The 19,056-nt window shown below is 42.5% G+C and overlaps 1 protein-coding gene across 1 annotated transcript; it reads left to right on the top strand.

Moving 5' to 3' along the window:
* Nucleotides 1-1,489: 1,489 nt before the first annotated feature.
* LOC142453311 (uncharacterized) lies at nucleotides 1,490-17,598 on the top strand. Its single transcript, XM_075554514.1, has 5 exons — nucleotides 1,490-1,623; nucleotides 3,988-4,026; nucleotides 10,322-10,448; nucleotides 14,140-14,238; nucleotides 16,312-17,598. Exons 2-5 carry the CDS (start codon nucleotides 4,012-4,014, stop codon nucleotides 17,130-17,132), a joined length of 1,062 nt encoding a protein of 353 aa, XP_075410629.1. The 5' UTR covers nucleotides 1,490-1,623; nucleotides 3,988-4,011; the 3' UTR covers nucleotides 17,133-17,598.
* Nucleotides 17,599-19,056: the final 1,458 nt, after the last annotated feature.

Here is a 19,056-nt window from a genome sequence, read left to right on the forward strand (position 1 = left end):
CCACAGCCCTGTGATAGTCCTGCATTCTGCATCATTGCATGTGACTTCCTGAGTCCGAAAATGGGGCTTCTGGACTGGCATCCGCCTTCAGTTGGATGGGGCTAGGACGTCTCTCAATACGTCATTACTTACTGATGTCAAGTAGTGTGATGCGCTACACTGTCACTCTACGGGAGTGGAAAGCTGTCTTTTCTGCAAAACTGCTAGTGGTTTGACAGGCAGGGAAGATTTAAGCCTATGCTAACTGAAAATTAGCTGACCATGTACAATAAAGGGTTTGAAAAAATCAGGCATACATTAGAAACCTATGGGGAAGATCCAAAGCTGGGCATGTGTAGATCAAGGTCACTTAGACATACTGATGGAAGGCCAAGTGGGCATTCACACTAGCAACCAACACTTCCATAGATATGCCTAAACTCAGCCTCTAGAACAGACAATGCCCTCAACCACTTTCCCCTCAAGGGGGAGTAGAAGGGGATAAAAAGCAGACTGAGGGCAGGCCCTCTCTTTTTCAGTTCAGAGGGCGGGGTCCCCTTCAATTCTGGAGCTCACTGGGGTGCTCCCGTTGGCAGTTCTGGTACTACTCTTTTGGTTCCCCAGACTCTTCCAAAGCGGCCATTTTCGGTTTCCAACTCTCCCAAGCCTCCCCCCGACAGCCATGCAGTCTTGCTTGCTTTCCAGGGAATGTTTGTACTATCTGAGGCTGTATTACCCGGAACTTCCCTTTCTCTCCCATAGTACTTGGACTTACAAAAGTGCTTCGGCAAGTGAATTCTTTCAGTGTTGGCAAGCAAGAACTGGGAAAACCATCCCAGAAACCTAACACTTTCAAACTGCTGACCTTGCGAATCACAGTCCGACGAGTAACCACCTCACTACTTCTATAAATGATAACTATCTTAAAAAAATCATTTTATTGATTTATTATTCTTACAGCTCTTATCTACATCCATCCATCCTGTCAAGCACATTAGTACATGCTGCTATAAAATCATTTTCAAAACATTTTCTTTCTACTTGAGCCCTTGATATCAGCTCCTTACTTTGATAATTATCTTTTTTTTCTTTTTTTACATTTTATTAGGGGCTCATACAACTCTTATCACAATCCATACATATACATACATCAATTGTATAAAGCACATCCGTACATTCTTTGCCCTAATCATTTTCAAAGCATTTGCTCTCCACTTAAGGATAATTATCTTTTTAAAAGAAAATTATACACTTAAAAACCAGCGCGGTTTTCAAGGTAGCTCCAAAGTTAGCAAGCCAACACCGACCCCGGGCGCTTTCCGGAAATGAGCTCCACGGGTCTTATGGGAAATGTAGTCTACGGTAGCTGGCTTGTCACCGGAAGGAGGCTGGGAACTTTGGGTAAAGTTACTTCCGCACACGCGCATTAGCGCTGTCGTTGGTATAAAGTCTTCTGCCGGGGGTTGCGGCGCTGGAGTGTGGAGGCATTCCCCCAGTGTCCGTTCCTCTGCGCCGCTGCATCCCTGTTCAAAGCCGGAACTGGAGTCTGGTGACCAAAGGGTGGCCGGAGCGACTGCAGGACTTGGACAGAGGGAAGGTCAGGGAGGAAAGCAGAGACTGGCTTGTGGATTTAATGGATCGAAGGTAAAATCTTCACACTCCCACGAGGGTGGGTGGCTTCGTGATTGGGTGTGTGGGTCTGTCAGAACTGGACTACTTAGGAGAAAACGTGAGCTGGACTGAGACTGCCTCTGGCGAGCACACGTCACCTAGGTGGGGGTGGAACAGGCTCTGTCTGCATTCCTGCCTCCGTACAGGTCAGTGCGTGGGAATCTGCCTATCCTACCGTGCCTTTTCTGGTTCCAAGAGAACCATTGACCCTACCTGAGCCTGCGACTGGGTTTCTTATCCTCAACCTTTTGTAAATTAGGTGGGAGCTTACATTTCTGATAATCAAGTTTGTATTCATCTAAACTACTAATCAATTACCCCAATGTCTTACTCTTCACCCGATTCTTTTTCGGCTTGTTCTGTTTGTTTTCACCCGATTCTTGATAGCTTTACTCCCTCTTGTGGGTTACATATCTTCCAGTACATCCGCGTGACCACCGTCCCCATCGCCCTGTTCCTCCCGTCCTTGGTAGTCCCCAAAGGCTGTTTGTTTTGGTGTGAATGTCTTTATCTTTATCTGTATCTTTGTTTTGAAAAGAAAGTTTATCATCCTTACCCGCCTCTTGCCCTTTTAAGATTGAGGAGCACTGGGGGCATAGTAAATTATACATTGGACTCCTAGTCGTGAGGTCAGCAGTTTGAAAGCGCCGGGTGCTCCTTGGGAGAAAGATGAGGCTTCTACTCCCAAGAATAGTTAGTCTTGGAAATCCACAGGGACAGTTCTACTTTGTCCTATAGGGTCCCTATGAGGCAGAACCTAATCAACGGCAGTGTTTGGCTTTGGTTACAACTTCCCTCAGCATAATCTTCTCCAGGTGCATGTGTTGTGACAGGGAATTTTAATCATTTAAGAATAACAACTTTTTTAAATAATAAAAAGTAATAGCTTTCAGGTGCTCTCTCAGCCATTATCTTAAGTATATGTGATAGGTTTATTGTACCAACCTGGCCAATGAACACATGTGGGATTACTTGAAGAGCAGTTTAATTGAAGGGCGGAGAGAGAAATGGCTCACCTTTCTGGTTCTCATCGCTTGCATGCTGATGGTCAGATCAGTTGCGGATGCTTTAGCTAGTTCTCTGCCTCAGTTGACAAGGCTCACTTCCTGTGAGGCATCCCTGAGGAGAAGCCACATGGACCTACCTTGATGCAGCCCTGGGGGCTGGAGAAGCCTCATAGAGACCCCTGCCAGCGCTGAGATACTGACAACCGCCACTGGATTCAAAGACTCTATCCCCTGGCCTGTGATCATCCTGCATACGACGTCGTTGTGTGTGTTTTGTGAGTTTGTGGAGGACTTTGTAGATCGGTGCTGGGCTAATGGGCTTGGACTGGACTGGCTTGGGATGTTTTCATATGAATTAACTGAAATTCAAGAGAAGTTACACAACTTGCTAATTAGTAAGTGGAAGAATTGAGATTCAAACTCAGATGAATTAATTTAATTTTGTTTTATAATTTTACACCCTTTCTAAAAGTTAGGTTTGTCCTGGTTTTGAAATATCTGAGCGATGAAAAAAAATTTGAGGGATGAATGCAATTTTTGGTCTTATTTTTCAGGTCTTATGATGTATCTCCATATATTTCAGTAAAGTCGACTGAATGAATGAGTCCTTCTTGCACATATTTACCTCTCTAGGGGCTCAGCAATGCCCATTAGAATTCCAAATGGCTCCATTTGGGCTAGTAGGAGATGCTGAGTTCCCAGAAACAGGAAACCAGATAAATTGTTCCTGGGCCTTTGGATCCAGCAATCCCAGGAATGCCTATGCTAATTTTAGTTCTCTTACCCTAGTTTAAGTACAGATATCTAAGAATCACTCTTTCACTCTCTCCATGCCATTAAGTTGGTTCTGACTCTGTAGATAGGGCAGGGTAGAACTGTCCTTGTGAGTTTCTGAGACGGTATCTCTTTACCGGAGCTGAAAGCCTCTTACTCCCATAGCAGAGAGAATCACAGGAAGGAATAATTTCTATATAGAACTGTTGGATTGTAGAGACCAGGATCATCTTTAATCTCTTAACTCATCCATTATTTCCCTAGGGTAAATTTCTAGGAAAAAAAGATCACTGGTTCAAAAGTTAAAGGCGAGTGATATGATCGGTAGGACAGAAATGTAGCGTTTCCTTGCCCAAGTTCTGTATATTTATAATGGAATCATGGTAGAGATTGGTGCTGATAGAATTTGGATTTTTCAGACTTACTAACAGGTCTTTCTCCAAGGTAGCATTTTCTAAGGCTGCCATGTGTGGACTTCTAATCTGCTAAATAAAGGTTCAACATTTCAGCAGTGGTTTCTCATGTCTTTGTATTTTCTCCATGTCTATTTTCACAGATTGCTGTCCAAGAGCCGCAGATAATGGTCACCTTCCAGGTAAGGCAGTCATCTTTTTCTTTTCAACATTATGTTTGAGACCTTGATATCAGCTCCTCTTTTTACCCTCCCTCCAGCCCTCTCACCCTCGTGACCCCTTGATGAATTATAAATTATTATTTTCATAACCTAAGCCAGTCACTGTCTCCCCCCGGTTTCTTCCCCACTCCTCTCCCCACCTTCCCCTTCCCCTCCTGGTATTTCGATACTCCCATTTCTGTTACTGAGGGGCTTACCTGACCTGGATTCTGCATGGCCTGAGCTCTTATCTGTACATGTGTACATGCTCCAGTCTGGCCGTAAGTGAAAGGCAGGATTGTGATCATGATAGTGGGAGGTAATGAAGCCACAAGGAACCAGAGGAATATTGTGGTTTTCATCGGTGCTATACTGTGCCCTGGTTGACTCATCCCTCCTGTGAGGGGATGTCCATTGTCTACAGATGGGTTTTGGGTCTCTGCTCAGAACCCCCTTGTTCTCAACGTTTGTTTGGGGTCTTCTGATGCCTATTTACCTGATCCTGTAGCACAGGCTGGTATGCTTCTTCATGTGGGCTTGTTGCTTCTCTGCTAGATGGATGGCCATTGGTTTAACTTCAAGCCTTCAAGACTCTATATCTTTTGGTAGCCAGGCACCATCAGCTTTCTTCACCACATTTGTTTATACACCCATTTTGTCTTAAGCAATCGTGTCAGGAGGGAGAGCATCACCGAATGCCAGGTTGTTAGAACAAAGTGTTCTTGCATCGAGGGAGGGCTTAAGCAGAGGCCCAATGTCCTGTGACTTTCCTCCTTTTATTTTTTTTCTTTTTCACATTGTGATATTTTTGTTTAATAAGGTTTCTATTAGTTAAGTTTTAATCCTTTTAAAACATTTAAAATCATTTTATTGGGGGCTCATACAACTCTTAGCACAATCCATACATACATCCATTGTGTCAAGCACATTTGTATATTCGTTGCCCTCATCATTCTAAAAATATTTGTTCTCCACTTAAGCCCTTCGCATCAGCTCCTCATTTTCCCCTCTCCCTCCCTGTTCCCCCCCCCATGAGACCTTGATAATTTATAAATTATTATTTTGTCATGTCTTACCTGTCTGACGTCTTCCTTCACCCACTTTTCTGTTGTCCCTAGAGAGGTTTTATGTAGCTCCTTGTAGTCGGTTACCCCTTTCTACCCCACCTTCCCTCCACTCTCAGCACTGGTCCTGAAAGGATCATCTGCCCTAGATTCCTGTCCTGGATTCCCTGTGTTTCAGTTCCTATCTGTACCAGTGTACATCCTCTGGTCTAGCCGGATTTGTAAGGCAGAATTGGGGTCATGATGGAGGGAGGAAGCATTTAATAATTAGAGGAAAGTTGTATGAGAACATAGTGCCAAGTAGAACTAAATCAATAAACTCGGTTTGAGCCCAGGTGCATAGATTGCTTAATTGCTTAATGTCTACCTGAATCTACAGGTGAATCTTTTACCTTTTCCAAAATTGCCACATAGTCTCTTCAACATGAGTTTTAAAAGCAGCTTGTCAAAGTCCATAAAGCAGCTTGTTAGGTATTTTTTGTGTGTGTTGGTGGTATAATTTGGAGAGAATTCATAACCAGTAACTCAATGGAGTCCTCTCCATTAGTTTTTCTTGTAAATCCCTCATTGCTATTCAGTAGGTTTATCATTTTAATAATTAAACATTTCCTTTTATGTTTTTCTAATTGCTTGTTTTTATTTTAAAATATTTGTAGTTCTAATTAAAATACTTATGGCAAACATTTCCATTTAATTTATACACATAATATTCAGTGCTATTGAATACATTCTTCAGTTTGTATAAACATTACCATTTTATTTTAAAAACATTTTATTGGGGTCTGTACAGCTCTTATCACAATCCATACATCTATCCGTTTTTCAAGCTTATTTGTACATATGTTGCCATCAACATTTTCTTTCTACTTGAGCCCTTGGTATTGGCTCATTTTCCCTCTCCCCCACCCTTCCTCCCTCATTAACCCTTGATAACTTATCATTTTTTTCCCCATGTCTCACACCAACCACTGTCTCCCTTCACCCACTTTTCTGTTGTCTGCCCCCCTGGGAAGGGGTGAATACGTAGATCATTGTGATCAGTTTGGCCTTTCTCCTCCCACTTTACCCTTACTCTCATTGGTCCTGAGGGGTTTATCTGTCCTGGATTACCTGTGCTTCAAGCTCTTATCTGTGCCAGTGTATGTGCTCTGGTTTAGCTGGATTTGTAAGGTAGAATTGGGGTCATGATAAGTGGGGGTGAGGAAGCATTAAAGAATTTGAGGAAAGTTGTATGTTTCATCGGTGCTATACTGCACCCTGACTGGCTTGTCAGTTCCCCACCTCTCCATCTCCCATCTCCCCCCCTAACCATCAGTCAAGTTGTTTTCTCCAATTGCTCATCTGACCTATCTTATCTAGATAGACATGCAAAGACAATAATGAGCACAAAAACAAGACAAAACAAAACAACAAAAGAAAACAAAGCAACAATAAAAACCAGGGACACACAAAGAAAAACGTATAAATCAGCAGTTGACAGCCTGTGGGTTGCGACCCCTTTGGGGGTTGAACAACCCTTTCACAGGGGTCACCCATTACATAACAGTAGCACAGTTACAGTTATGACTACCAACGAAAATAATTTTGTGGTTGGGTCACCACAACATGAGGAATTGTATTAAAGGGTCCCGGCATTAGGAAGGTGGGGAACAACTGCTATAAATACTTCCTGATCTGTTGACCTTTAGGAGTGTTTTCTGGTCAAGTCTGATGGGTTGCCACACCCTGGCTCCAAAAGTCTATTTTTGGTATTCTCTGGGGAGGTCATTGGTTTGCTCCCCTTGCTGCTCTGTTGCACACCTTTAGTGTTTCATCCCAGTGTTGCGGGGTCAGATTGGGCACAATTCCCGCACTGTCCCCAGTGCTGTCCCCTGTAGCACTTTGGGTCAGTGAGGGATGTTGTGTCTCATGGTGGGGCCAGCCCTATGGTCCTCTCTGTGCATTGGCTGCTCTGAGCAGGAATCCGTCCTTGGGACTTGGTGGGCCAGGATGTGCCTCACTCTCTTTCCTTCCCTCTTTGTTTGCTCCTGTGTGTTCTGATCAGATGCATCCCTCTCCCTGAGCTGTAGCTTCAGTGCTGTCTTCTGAAGTGCATTCTTCTGGGGCAGAGGATGGGGGGGCTGGTCTCCACATAGTTGGGATTGGGGCCGGCCCCACAGACCCCTCTATTGGTTCTCCGCTTCAGGTCTCATTATGTTGTTAAATATAGTTTAAATTAGTATTGAGAATACTAATGGATATTTTTTCTTCATTGTATTTTCTTGTTCACTGTTCTAGTTTATAGGATCTATCTTTCTTTGTTGATCTGCTGTCTATCCAGCTTGTAGAGCTCTTACTAAGTCTAAGCGTTTTCAGTTGATTCTTAGATTTTCCAGGTGGACTATCATGTATTTTCAAATGGAAGTTTTGTACCTTCCCATATAGCATCTCTCCTCTCTGCCAGGCCCCCCTGCTCTTCCCCCCAGCCCTTGTCATATTGCAGTTGCCAGGACTTCCAGTAACTATAATTTTGAATGGTGATGGCTAGCCAAAAACTTTGTTTTAGTAACAATGTAATGGAAATTTTTCCAGTGTTTGATTGTTTCTTCTCATATTCTGGTAAAATTTTAAAAGATCAAATTGAAGACATTTTTTAGTTTGTAAAGATTGTTTTCATAAATTGGGCTTAATTTTTTGTATTTTTAACTACCATCCCCAAAACTTAATATACCTACCCGCTCCTCGCTTATAGACATGGTTATGATCCTTATGTAAGAATCAGCCTTCCCTGAAAACACTAGATGACTGTATCATCATCATATTGGAGAATGATCATATCATTATATAACTGTCAAAACGCATCATTGCTGTCAGCCACTGAGAATCACGGCCCAGCCAAATTGGCACAAAACCTTCAACAGCGTAGTCAGGCTTACTCTCCTAGCCCTGTTATTGCCAGATGTCTACTGTTAATGCACTAAGCCTGAGGATGATGCAGGAGTAAGCAGTGTTCTGTTCAGTACCTAAAGGTGCACCTAGCAACCTCAACCGTGCACAAAGTAGTTGGCTAGAAGATTTCTAACAATTGAAGTATCCTTGTATTCCTGGGATAAAACCTGATTTAGCCATCTTTTTGACTCAGTATCAAGGGGTGGCCCACTCTTGAAGAAAGTCACGTAGTGGGGGGGGGGGGCGGAAGGGAGACTCCGGATAAGGCAAGATATGACAAAATAACAATGTATAAATTACCAAGGGCACATGAGGGAGGGGGAAGCGGGGAGAGAGGGGAGAAAAAAAAAAGAGGACCTGATGCAAAGAGCTTAAGTGGAGAGCAAATGCTTTGAGAATGATTGGGGCAGGGAAAGTATGGATGTTTTTTATACAATTGATGTATGTATATGTATGGATTGTGACAAGAGTTGTATGAGCCCCTAATAAAACGTTTTTTTTAAAAAAAAGTCACGTAGCAAATACTTTGGGCCTGAGAGCCAGATAGCATCCTCAGCACTGTCCTTGTAGTGGAAACAAATGAAGAGATATGGCTTAGTTCTAGTGATACTTATTACCAAAGCAAGAGGCTGGCCCACAAGTTGTGCTTTGCTGGTCCTTGCTCTGTAAGGTCTTCACTATCTCTTTGTGGATCGATAGCCACACGATTTTAATTATATCACTTTTAATATTTAACCATTAAACATGATTTTGGTTTTTTGATCGAAATGTGCTTCCATTTATTGTCGTATGGTATGCACAAGAGTAAAGTTTTCATAGCCCCAGGACATCTTACAGCACTTATTTTTGGCTGTGTAGGGTCTAATAGAGAAGATCTAAGAGCAGTAGTAGTTTTGTTCCTTCCTGTATCACTGGTACAGTCTCTAAGGAGGATTCAGTATTTTGAGAATGAATGAAAAATATTTAAGCAGTATCTCTAATAACTGTTGAGATACAACTCATGCTACAATTAAAGCAAACAATTCAGTGGTTCTTTGTATTGAGCAATCAGTGATTACCATTAGCTAATTTCAGAATATTTTCACTCTCCTTTCTCCCCTGTTCCCAGTCCAACTCCACCTCCTGTTTCTGTGGGTTTGCCTACTCTGGGCATTTCATAGAAGTGTGCAGTCCTTGTGACTGGCTTCTTTCATCCACCCGTTTCTCAAATGCTGTAGCATCTATCAGTACTTCAGTCCTTTTCATTGCCTGATCATATTCCATTGTGTGGATAATACACGGCATTTTATTTATCCATCCCTTGCTTGATGGGCATTCGTGTTGTTTCTCCCTCGTGGGTGGTTTTGTGTGTGGCCATGTTTTCATTTCCGTTGAGAACACACATCTAAGTGAATTTGCAGGGCCATATGGGAACTTGATGGCGAGCATTTGGAGGGACTGCTAAAAGCGGTATCCAAAGGAGCGGCACCGTTTTATGATCCCATTAACGGTGTAGAAGGCTTCTTCCTCATTTCTCCACGTGTGTCAGCATTTGGTCTTTTTATTTTACTAGCCTAGTGGGTATAGAGTGCTCTCTTATTGTGGTTTTGATTGTTATTTACTAATAACTAGTGGTGCTGAACATATTTTCATGTGCATATTGGCCACATCTATGTCTTCTTTGGATACATGTCTACTCATAGGTTTTGTCCAACTTTTAAATTGGTTGTTTGCCTTTGTGTTGTTGAGTTGTAAGAGTTCTTTACACATCCAAATACAAATCTCTTTTCACACTTGTGATTTGCAAATGTATTTTCTCCCATTCTGGGACTATTTTTCATTCTCTCGATGGTAAATATGAAGAACAAAAGTTCAACATTTTGAAGTTTATTCTTTTTTCTGGTCACTTAGGTTTTTCTGTCACATCTAAGAAGCCATTATCTAATCCAAGGTCACAAAGATATAATCCTATATTTTCTTTTAAGAGTTTTACAGTTTTAGCTCTTAAGTTTATTCTGGTCCCCTTGTTTTTTGATCAATTTTGTATGTGATGTAAGTTAGGGATTAAACTTCATTCTGTTGCATGTTAATATGTAGTTTATCAAAAAGAATATTATTTCTTCCCTAAATTGTCTTGACACTGACTGGATATGTTTAATATGATCTTTGTTTCTATCGCAATGTATAGTTGTTGCTAAAAATCCCTCACAAATTGTATTTCTGTATCGAGTGTATCATGGTAATCATATACAGTTTTGTGCAGACTCAGCCGTGAAAATGATTGTCTTGTGGATGTGCTGTTACAGGGATCAATGACATTCCAGGATGTGACTGTGGACTTCACCCCAGACGAGTGGCAACTGCTTGATTCTACTCAGAGGAACCTGTATTGGGATGTGATGTTGGAAAACTATAGAAATCTTGTCTCAGTAGGTAAGGACAATGGGTAATTTTTTCACTGTAATTCAGAGTCCTTTCGTATAAAATTAATGAAAGTCCTTTCATATAAGATTAATGGTCCTTTCGTATAAGATTAATGAAAGTTGTCATCATTCTGAAGTATTAGTACAGTTTGGCCTTAACCAGAAAATTTTAAAAGCCTGATTTCTGTGCTTGAGTGAATTCCCTCCACATTGTTGTGGCGGGAAATGTCCTAGCTAAAATAAAAATAGTTCGATTCAAGTATGGAGCAAAATAAGAATTTTTCTTTGGCTTCTCATTTGGTCATGGTTAGCTTCAGGTATAGGCGGGATATATGCTACGTAGTAGTTTCATCTGAGGATGGAAGAACAGCCACCATGTGTTGAGCACCCACTGTAGCTTAGGTTCTGTGTAGCACCCCCAGACCCATGGCAGGAAGAGCTCCAAGGGACACAAGTTGGATACCGGGGGCTGGGGGTGTAGTAAGGTAGAATCAGGTTGATCATATCTAGCTTTGTTAGGTAGCTTACAGACAGGCCAGCCCCAAGATTCCCAGGTCTGACAGCTGAAGCATTGAGAGTCACCCAGTAGAAGTCCACCTATGCACAGCAGTGTAGGATGTGGGTTTTAGTGCTTATGTACAAGGACACTTGCAGGGGCCTGGGCTGGGGGGTGGAGGGAACATGTCTAATGTATGATGGATGCTGTTTTTTATACTGGTTAAGGGACTGTACTAATTGTCATTACCAATGAATCAGGTGTCTTGTGTGTGTGTTTTCTGGTGCAGGTCACCACCAGCTTAGGTGTTCTTGTTCTTTCCTAGAGTCTGGTGGGCAGGGTCCATCTTGTATTGTTCATGGCACACACACACACACAATTCTTTACATACATTAACCATTTAAACTGGAGGTAGATGTCATTTTTTGCATCTGATAAGTGAGAAAACTAAGGCTCCCAGAAAGAAAGCTGTGCTCCGGATCGTGTACATTTGTAGGTGAGAACAGAGTCAGAATTCAAGTTCAGAGCGTTTTAATACCAAGGTGATATTTGTTTTAGTCATTTACGAGGTCAGGAAGCAAGGGAAGCACCAGGATGAGCTCAGTGGAAGCAGACAAGCCCAGGCACACAGGGAAGGCAGGCTCTTAACAGTTGGGTCTGCTGCGGACACCTTTTCTCTGATGGCTGTCGGGGCACAGATGCACATATAGAAGCAGGTGTACCTTTTTCTAAAAGAGCTGATCTCCCCGGGGGACGGACAGCAGAAAGGGGAGTGAAGGGAGGCACCGGACAGGGCAAGATATGACAAAATAATAATTTATAAACTATCAAGGGCTCATGAGGGAGGGGCAGCGGGGAGGGAGGGGGAAAAAGAGGACTTGATGCAAAGGGCTTAAGTGGAGAGCAAATGCTTTGAGGATGATGAGGGCAAAGAATGTACAGATGTGCTTTACACAATTGATGTATGTATATGTATGGATTGTGGTAAGAGTTGTATGAGCCCCTAATAAAATGTTAAAAAATTTAAAAAATATATTTAAACAACAAAAAATTAAAGATGTAACATACCATGGAATTTTAAATAAATAAATAATAGAAGATCTAACTTTTAAGATCCTGACCTTTTACAATGACCAAGACCATCTCCCATGTAAGTTTCTTTGACCCTCCCGAGGGATGCCCAAACCCGAATGGACATCCAGTTTGTAAGAGTCCTTCTCGGGGGAAGTGCAGAGTGGAGACCCAAGGCCCAAGTGTCGGCCAATGGAGATCCCCTCATAGAGGGGTTTAGGAGAGGAGATGGGTTAATTAGGGTGCGAGGTAGTACCGATGAAGAACACAGCTTTCCCCAGATCCTGGATGCTTCCTCCCCCCAACTACCATGATCCGAATTCTACCTTGCAGGGCTGGATAGGGCAGAGGCTGTACACTGGTACATATGAGGGCTGGAGGTACAGAGAATCCAGGGTGGATGATACCTTCAGGACCAAGGGTGTGAGGGACGATGCTGGGAGAGTGGAGGGTGAGTGGGTTGGAAAGGGGGAACTGATTACAAGGATCCACATGTGACCTCTTCCCTGGGAGAGGGACAGCAGAGAAGGGGGGAAGGGAGACTCCGGATAGGGCAAGATATGACAAAATAACGATGTATAAATTACCAAGGGCACATGAGGGAGGGGGGAAAGGGGAGGGAGGGGGAAAAAAAAAAGAGGACCTGATGCAAGGGGCTTAAGTGGAGAGCAAATGCCTTGAGAATGATTGGGGCAGGGAATGTGTGGATGTGCTTTATACAATTGATGTATGTATATGTATGGATGGTGATAAGAGTTGTATGAGTCCCTAATAAAATGTAAAAAAAGAAAAGAGGAGAAAAAAATGATTAGGGCAAAGACTGTACAGATGTGCTTTATACAATTGATGTATGTATATGTATGAACTGTGATAAGAATTGTATGAGCCCCAATAAATTGTTTTAAAAAAAAAAGAAATATTGGTACGAAGAGAGTCGAACACATGGACAATGATTAGGTTGTAGGAGACTCAGCAACAGTTTGTTCTGTACATATCTTCTCCATGTGTCAGTCAACTATTTTCTCTGCTATCTAGGAGCTACTTTTAATATGGAGTCAAATTTACGAAAGAAATTTTCTTTAAATAAATTTAAGTCATTGAGAAAAAAAAAAGAGTCCTTCTCAAAGGAGAGGTGAGGGGTGAGAGAAGGTGACTAGTAAAGTTAAACAAGTGGGCTTCTCAGAGGCAATAGAGAAGAGGAGAGGTCCAGCATGGGGACGAGCAGGAGTGCCGAGCTGTTTAGAGGATTCCTCCAGAGCCCACAGGAACCCGCAGAACTATGACACACTCACCTTCACCAGTTAGAACCCAGGAACAAGAGAGCTTCCCACCTAGGAGGAAATAAAGGGTACATTGTAAATTATCAAGAAAGGGGCTTGAGTCCAAAGTTAAGAAAAGATGAGAAAAAGACAACGGCTGCAGTCATTAAAAAAGTTTGGCCCTGAATTTCAGTGCCAAAGAGTCTTAATGTTCATGGGGATCAGAGACTCTGTTTCTGCTTCTCCCTCACAAGTGGAAGAAAGGGGTCTTTTCTGTTCTAAAGCCCTTCTGCCATTTTTTTAAAATCAATTTATTAGGGGCTCATACAATTCTTATCACAATCCATACATACATCAATTATGTTAAGCACATTTGTACATTCATTGCCCTCATCATCCTCAAAACATCTGCTCTCTACCCAAGCCCCTGGCATCAGCTCATTTTTCCCCTCTCTTTTCCCTCCCCATCCCTCATGGACCCTTCATAATTAATAAATTATTATTTTGTCATATCTTATACTGTCCGATGTCTCCCTTCACCCACTTTTCTGTTGTCTGTCCCCCAGGGAGGAGGTTATATGTAGATCCCTGTAACCGGTTCCCCTTTTCCACTCCACCATCCCTGTATTGCCACTCACACCATTGGTCCTGCAGGGATCATCCGCCCCGGATTCCCTGTGTTTCCAGTTGCTATCTGTACCAGTGTACATCCTCTGGTCTAGCCAGATTTGTAAGGTAGAATTGGGGTCATAATAGTGGGGTGGAGGGGCATCTGCCATTCTTTAAAGGCCCTGAGACCCAAGGAGGCACATTTGAGTTGTGAGGAAATTGTGTCTAGCACTTTTATCCCCAGTTGTATTGTTTGCCATACACAGGGTGCCCAGTTTCCAATTCAAAAATGATCCTCAAGTTGGAGAAAGGACAAGAGCCATGGATGGAGGAGGGAGAAGAAGACCCACTCTGGAGTGATCCAGGTGAGTGACAAAGCCAGGTCCATGGGAGCCTTTGGAAATGAGGTCACCTCTGATGAGTGAGGGCTAACGAATGCTGCATCCCACCTTAAACCCCGATTGGTTCATCGTGTAAGAGCTGACGGATGATGATTACATCACTGTACAACTGCCACACAGCTGATAGTCATGGCCTAGCCACCACACATCCTGGGGGAACAGTTCAATCTCCTGTTCCTTGGTAACTATCCTAGGTCGATCTCTACCTTCTTGGAACTCCTGTTCCTTGCCGCCTTCGGCTTGTCTATGGAAGCCTGACATCTGCCGTGGATTAAAAAAAAACTTTGTAGTTTGTAAGGCATATTTTTCATATGGTTCCCTGGAGAGAACGTGATGTACCTTTTTTTGTTTGTTTGTTTTACACCATTACTGAACACATAATGTACAGGTAATATCTTATTAATGTACTATGTGCAGGCAAGCATTGTGGAGATGTTTCTTTATCCATTCAACAACACTTTTTGCGTGTGTTTGCTAAGAAAGCGTCAGAGCAGAGAACCCATTGCCGTTTTTCAGGTGTATAAGTTGTCGTGGGAAAGGCATATAGGCACGATATAAAATTTGATCAGCGTTGAAACACTTGTTCAGTGCACATGAGCATGGAAGCTGTATTGTAGTTGACTGAATGCTACAACCGCGAGTGACTTGTTTTAGAAGGGCTTTTTTGATACTTTGCAACGCACTTTATTAGCATGTCTTAGAAGTTTCAGTGGAGCTTACAGTTACAAAGGATTTTTTTAAGATTACGGGACAGTGGTCTCTAAAGAGTTAAGTGTATGAGCTATAGGATGAGAGAAAGAGGAGGAGCAGTTAAGGAGGGAGGGAAATTGAGCTGAAGACGGCTAGAAGGCCTGCAACAGAAAGCAAGTTACTTCCTGAGAACCAGCGGCAAGCGCATGGTCAGAGGACATGGGTGAATTTCTTTCGTGCATATTTTGTTTACAGGGTGGTTACCCGGAGTTTTCCTGTTGGTTATCTTTGGTAAAAGCAAAACAGGACAGTGCTGCTTATTGTTTGCGATATAAAGAAGAAAGGAAGGAACCAAATCTTCCTACTCAGAACAGCTCCACATGAAAATGTTTGCTGACTGTAGCTCACAACTCAGTCCAACCCCACAGAGGAGACAAAGGCTAAGAGTCCAGCAGTGTTGTAGCAACACTCCACATGAAAGAACCTCAAGTGTGGGGAGTTACAGCCTCCCCCAACCTTTGTAAATGGCGCAGTGGGTTTGGGACTTGTAGGGCCCTGAGAATAAGAGCGAAGATGAAGGCTTCAGGAGCAAAGCAACTTTCTGGGGATTTGTTTGTTAGATGGAAAGAGGATGTAAAATCGGTACTGGTCCAAGCACATTCATACACGGAAACTCAGCCAGAATAAAACGAGTGAGTAGGCCGTCTCTGCCAGGGCCAAGAATGACTTTCCCTCGAACGACTTGTGGGCGTTAGTGCTCCTGGACTTCCAAGTACATCAAAGAATGAATCTGAGCTGTCAGTTGAGTTGGAGCCTCGTGTATAGATGGCCTCAGATGGGGGCTTGTTGGTGTGAGAGGCCTGGAGATACGAGAGTTCTTCTATGAGGATCGATGTTGTGCAGGATGCTAAGGAGAAAGAAGAGATTCTAGTGAGGGAACTAGGGATAGTCTAGGAATTATGTGGTAAAGATAGATGTAATCATGTAGTCTTCTTCCAAACCTAGCTTGCCCCCTGATATTTTCCCTTAGCTCCCTTGCCTCGTGTTGCTCCAGGAGCCCTCTCTCTTAGCTTGAGCACCACCATGAGCTCTTCGCCCTCTACTCGCTAACCTGGAGTAGCCTTTTGACTTCCCTTGTACCCAATTTGTGGCTATTTCACTGTTCTGTAGGCCATAAGTTAAGTCATTTGCTCCTATTTCATTTTAGCAGTTTTATTCTGAAAGCTCGGGTGTGGTGGAGGGAGGATTTGTAACAGAATGAGAGATTAGATTGGAAACCTCAGGAGTTTCTTTCACATGTTGGTGAGAAAAATTAACTAGGAATGTTTTACTCTGTACTCTTTGTAGAAGCCGACTTGCTGCGCGTTGATGAACCAGAGAAGCACCAAGAAAGCAAGGACCGTTTTTTGAACTCCATTTCATTTGAATTCAATGAAATCTTAACTACGGAGAGACTCCATCATTATAATACGAATACAAGTTTTAATCCTATGAGACAAAAATCCTATCAGTGTAAATCATATGGCAAGAGTTTGCAGCCTAATGTAAACTTACTTAATTACAGTAAGAGTTATAAGGATGAAAACAGTCATGAGTGCAAAGACTGTGGAAAAACCTACAGTAGGAAGACATACCTTGACATGCATCAGAAAATTCATACCGGAGAGAAACTTTTTGTTTGCGATGATTGTGGGAAATCCTTTATACGTAAATTTCAACTCATGGTCCACCAGAGACTTCACACTGGAGAGAAGCCTTATGAATGCAGTGAGTGTGGGAAAACGTTCACTTGGCATTCCTCCTTCACTCAGCATGTCAAATCCCACACCCTCGAGAACCCCTTTGAGTGCAAGCAGTGTGGGAAAACCTTCAGGTACAGTTCATCTCTGTATAAGCATTCTCGATTTCATACAGGAGAGAAACCCTACCAGTGTATTGTATGCGGCAAAGCTTTTGGCAACAGATCAGTGCTTGTTACACATCAAAGAATCCATACGGGAGAGAAACCCCATGTCTGTATTAAGTGTGGCAAAGCCTTCATCAAGAAGTCCCATCTCCTTAGACATCAGACAACGCACACAGGAGAGAAGCCCTATGAATGTCACAGATGCGGGAAAGCGTTTTCCCAGAGGTCCAATCTGACTGCACACCAGAGAACTCATAGATAGCATGCCCTTTCTAAAGAGGGAGGTCTTAAATCTAAGTTAGTCTTCAGAGAGAATATAGAGTGAGGAATTGTTTTCTATGTATGTAAAACACTAAAACATTTTTTTAAGTTTAAGAGTAATTTAAAAAAATTGAAGATTGCTGATGGCAGCATTTGTACATGTCCACTGATATAATGGATGTATGGATCGTTGTATGTAAGAGCCCCCAATAAAATGATTTCTTAATTTAAAAAGTTAATTGAAGAAAAAGAATAACTTATTAACTATTTTCAGTTCAGGAAAAGAAATATTTAAATACCATATATACTTGAGTATAAGCTGACCCGATTATCAGCAGAGGCACCTAATTTTACCATGAAAAACTGCATTAAAAATGTGCTGAAAAACGGCTTATACACGAGTATATACGGTAAGTATGTAAATAAAATATTTGTATTTCACATTATCCTGTTTTTTTAATTGGTGTATCTTTGTAATAATGTAAACATAGCTCAAATGGTATTTGATGCCATATTATTTTCCGACTTTTTAGGGAGAAAATTTTCTGGTTATTTTCGGTTTGGGGTTTTGATAAAATCGATACAGGTTTAGTTTCTAGGAGTAGTATCTGGAATTATTTGACTTTCTATGACCCCATCTATCACAATAGACTTGTGCTCTGTCGGGTTTTCAGTGGCTGCCTTTTCAGAAGTGCAGGTGGTCAGGACTTTGTTCCAGAGTGCCAATGTGTGAACTCCTCACTCCCCATTTACACCACGCAGGAAACAGCATAACAAGCGCCATTGCTGTTGAGGTGTGCTTCTAACTCCTAGTGAGCCTGTAGGACAGAGAACTGCGCCATGTCGTGTCCAAGACTCTCTTTAGGGAAATAGGCTGCCTCTCCTTTTCTCCCAAACCTGGCTGGTGAGTTCAAAAAACCTGTTAGTTTGAAGCTCATAGGCAATTCTTAGGCATTACTCATCAGGATGCTTGAAAATAGTAAGTTTTCCTGCTGAGGAACTTCGCTTTGAATTGTACTTCTGTCAGTTGTTAAGTGCTGTCAAGTCATTTCCAACTCACAGCGATTCTATAACAAATCACAGCGATGTTTGAATCCATTGTAAGTTCCACGTAATCTTTAAGAAGACAAGCCAACTGTTATTTAAAATTTTTATTATCTCCACCATATTCCTTGGTAATGCTAAAAGCCCCTGTAAACCTTTCTGTAAGTGAAGACAAAACTCAGGTGGAGTATTGAGCCTGGATCTACATTGAGAATTCGGATCTCAAGTTTAAGTTTAGTTACTATATTGAGGCATGGCATAGTGGTAATGCATTAGTTATGCTAACCACAAGGTCTGCAGTTTGAAACCAGCCAGCTCCGAGAGAGAGAGAGAGAGAGAGAGAGAGAGAGAGAGAGAGAGAGAGAGAGAGAGAGAGAGAGAGAGAGAGAGAGAGAGAGAGAGAGAGAGAAAGACAAGGCTTTCTACTCCCATAAAGATTTACAGTCTCGAAATCTCACAGGGGCATTTCTAATCTTTCCCACACAGTCACCTAGCAGTGGATTTGGTTTGGGTTTGAAGAGGACGGTGAAACATGAAGGGTGCTGCGCTTTCCTGATGCCCTCCTAGAAAAGGCGCTCTTCTCCCTGGAGCATGTCATTCATTCACTCACCTACTTAGGCGAGCCCTTTCCTTTCGTTTTAGGAATAAAGCAATACACAAATGAGATTTTAATTTGGGGGAGATAGCTACACATATGGAATAATATTGTGTCATTTATATAGATTTCTGGGTGGCACTGTTCGTGCTTAACTAATTGCAAGGTTAGTAATTTGAATCCACGTGGAGGCATCGCAAAAGAAAGGCCTGGTGTCAGAAAGCCCTGTGGGTGGCCGTTTGCTCAGATGCAGGTTCGGTCGCCATGAGTGAGAACTGGCTGGACA

Source organism: Tenrec ecaudatus, chromosome 1 (genome assembly GCF_050624435.1).
Source record: "Tenrec ecaudatus isolate mTenEca1 chromosome 1, mTenEca1.hap1, whole genome shotgun sequence".
Lineage (NCBI taxonomy): Eukaryota > Metazoa > Chordata > Mammalia > Afrosoricida > Tenrecidae > Tenrec > Tenrec ecaudatus.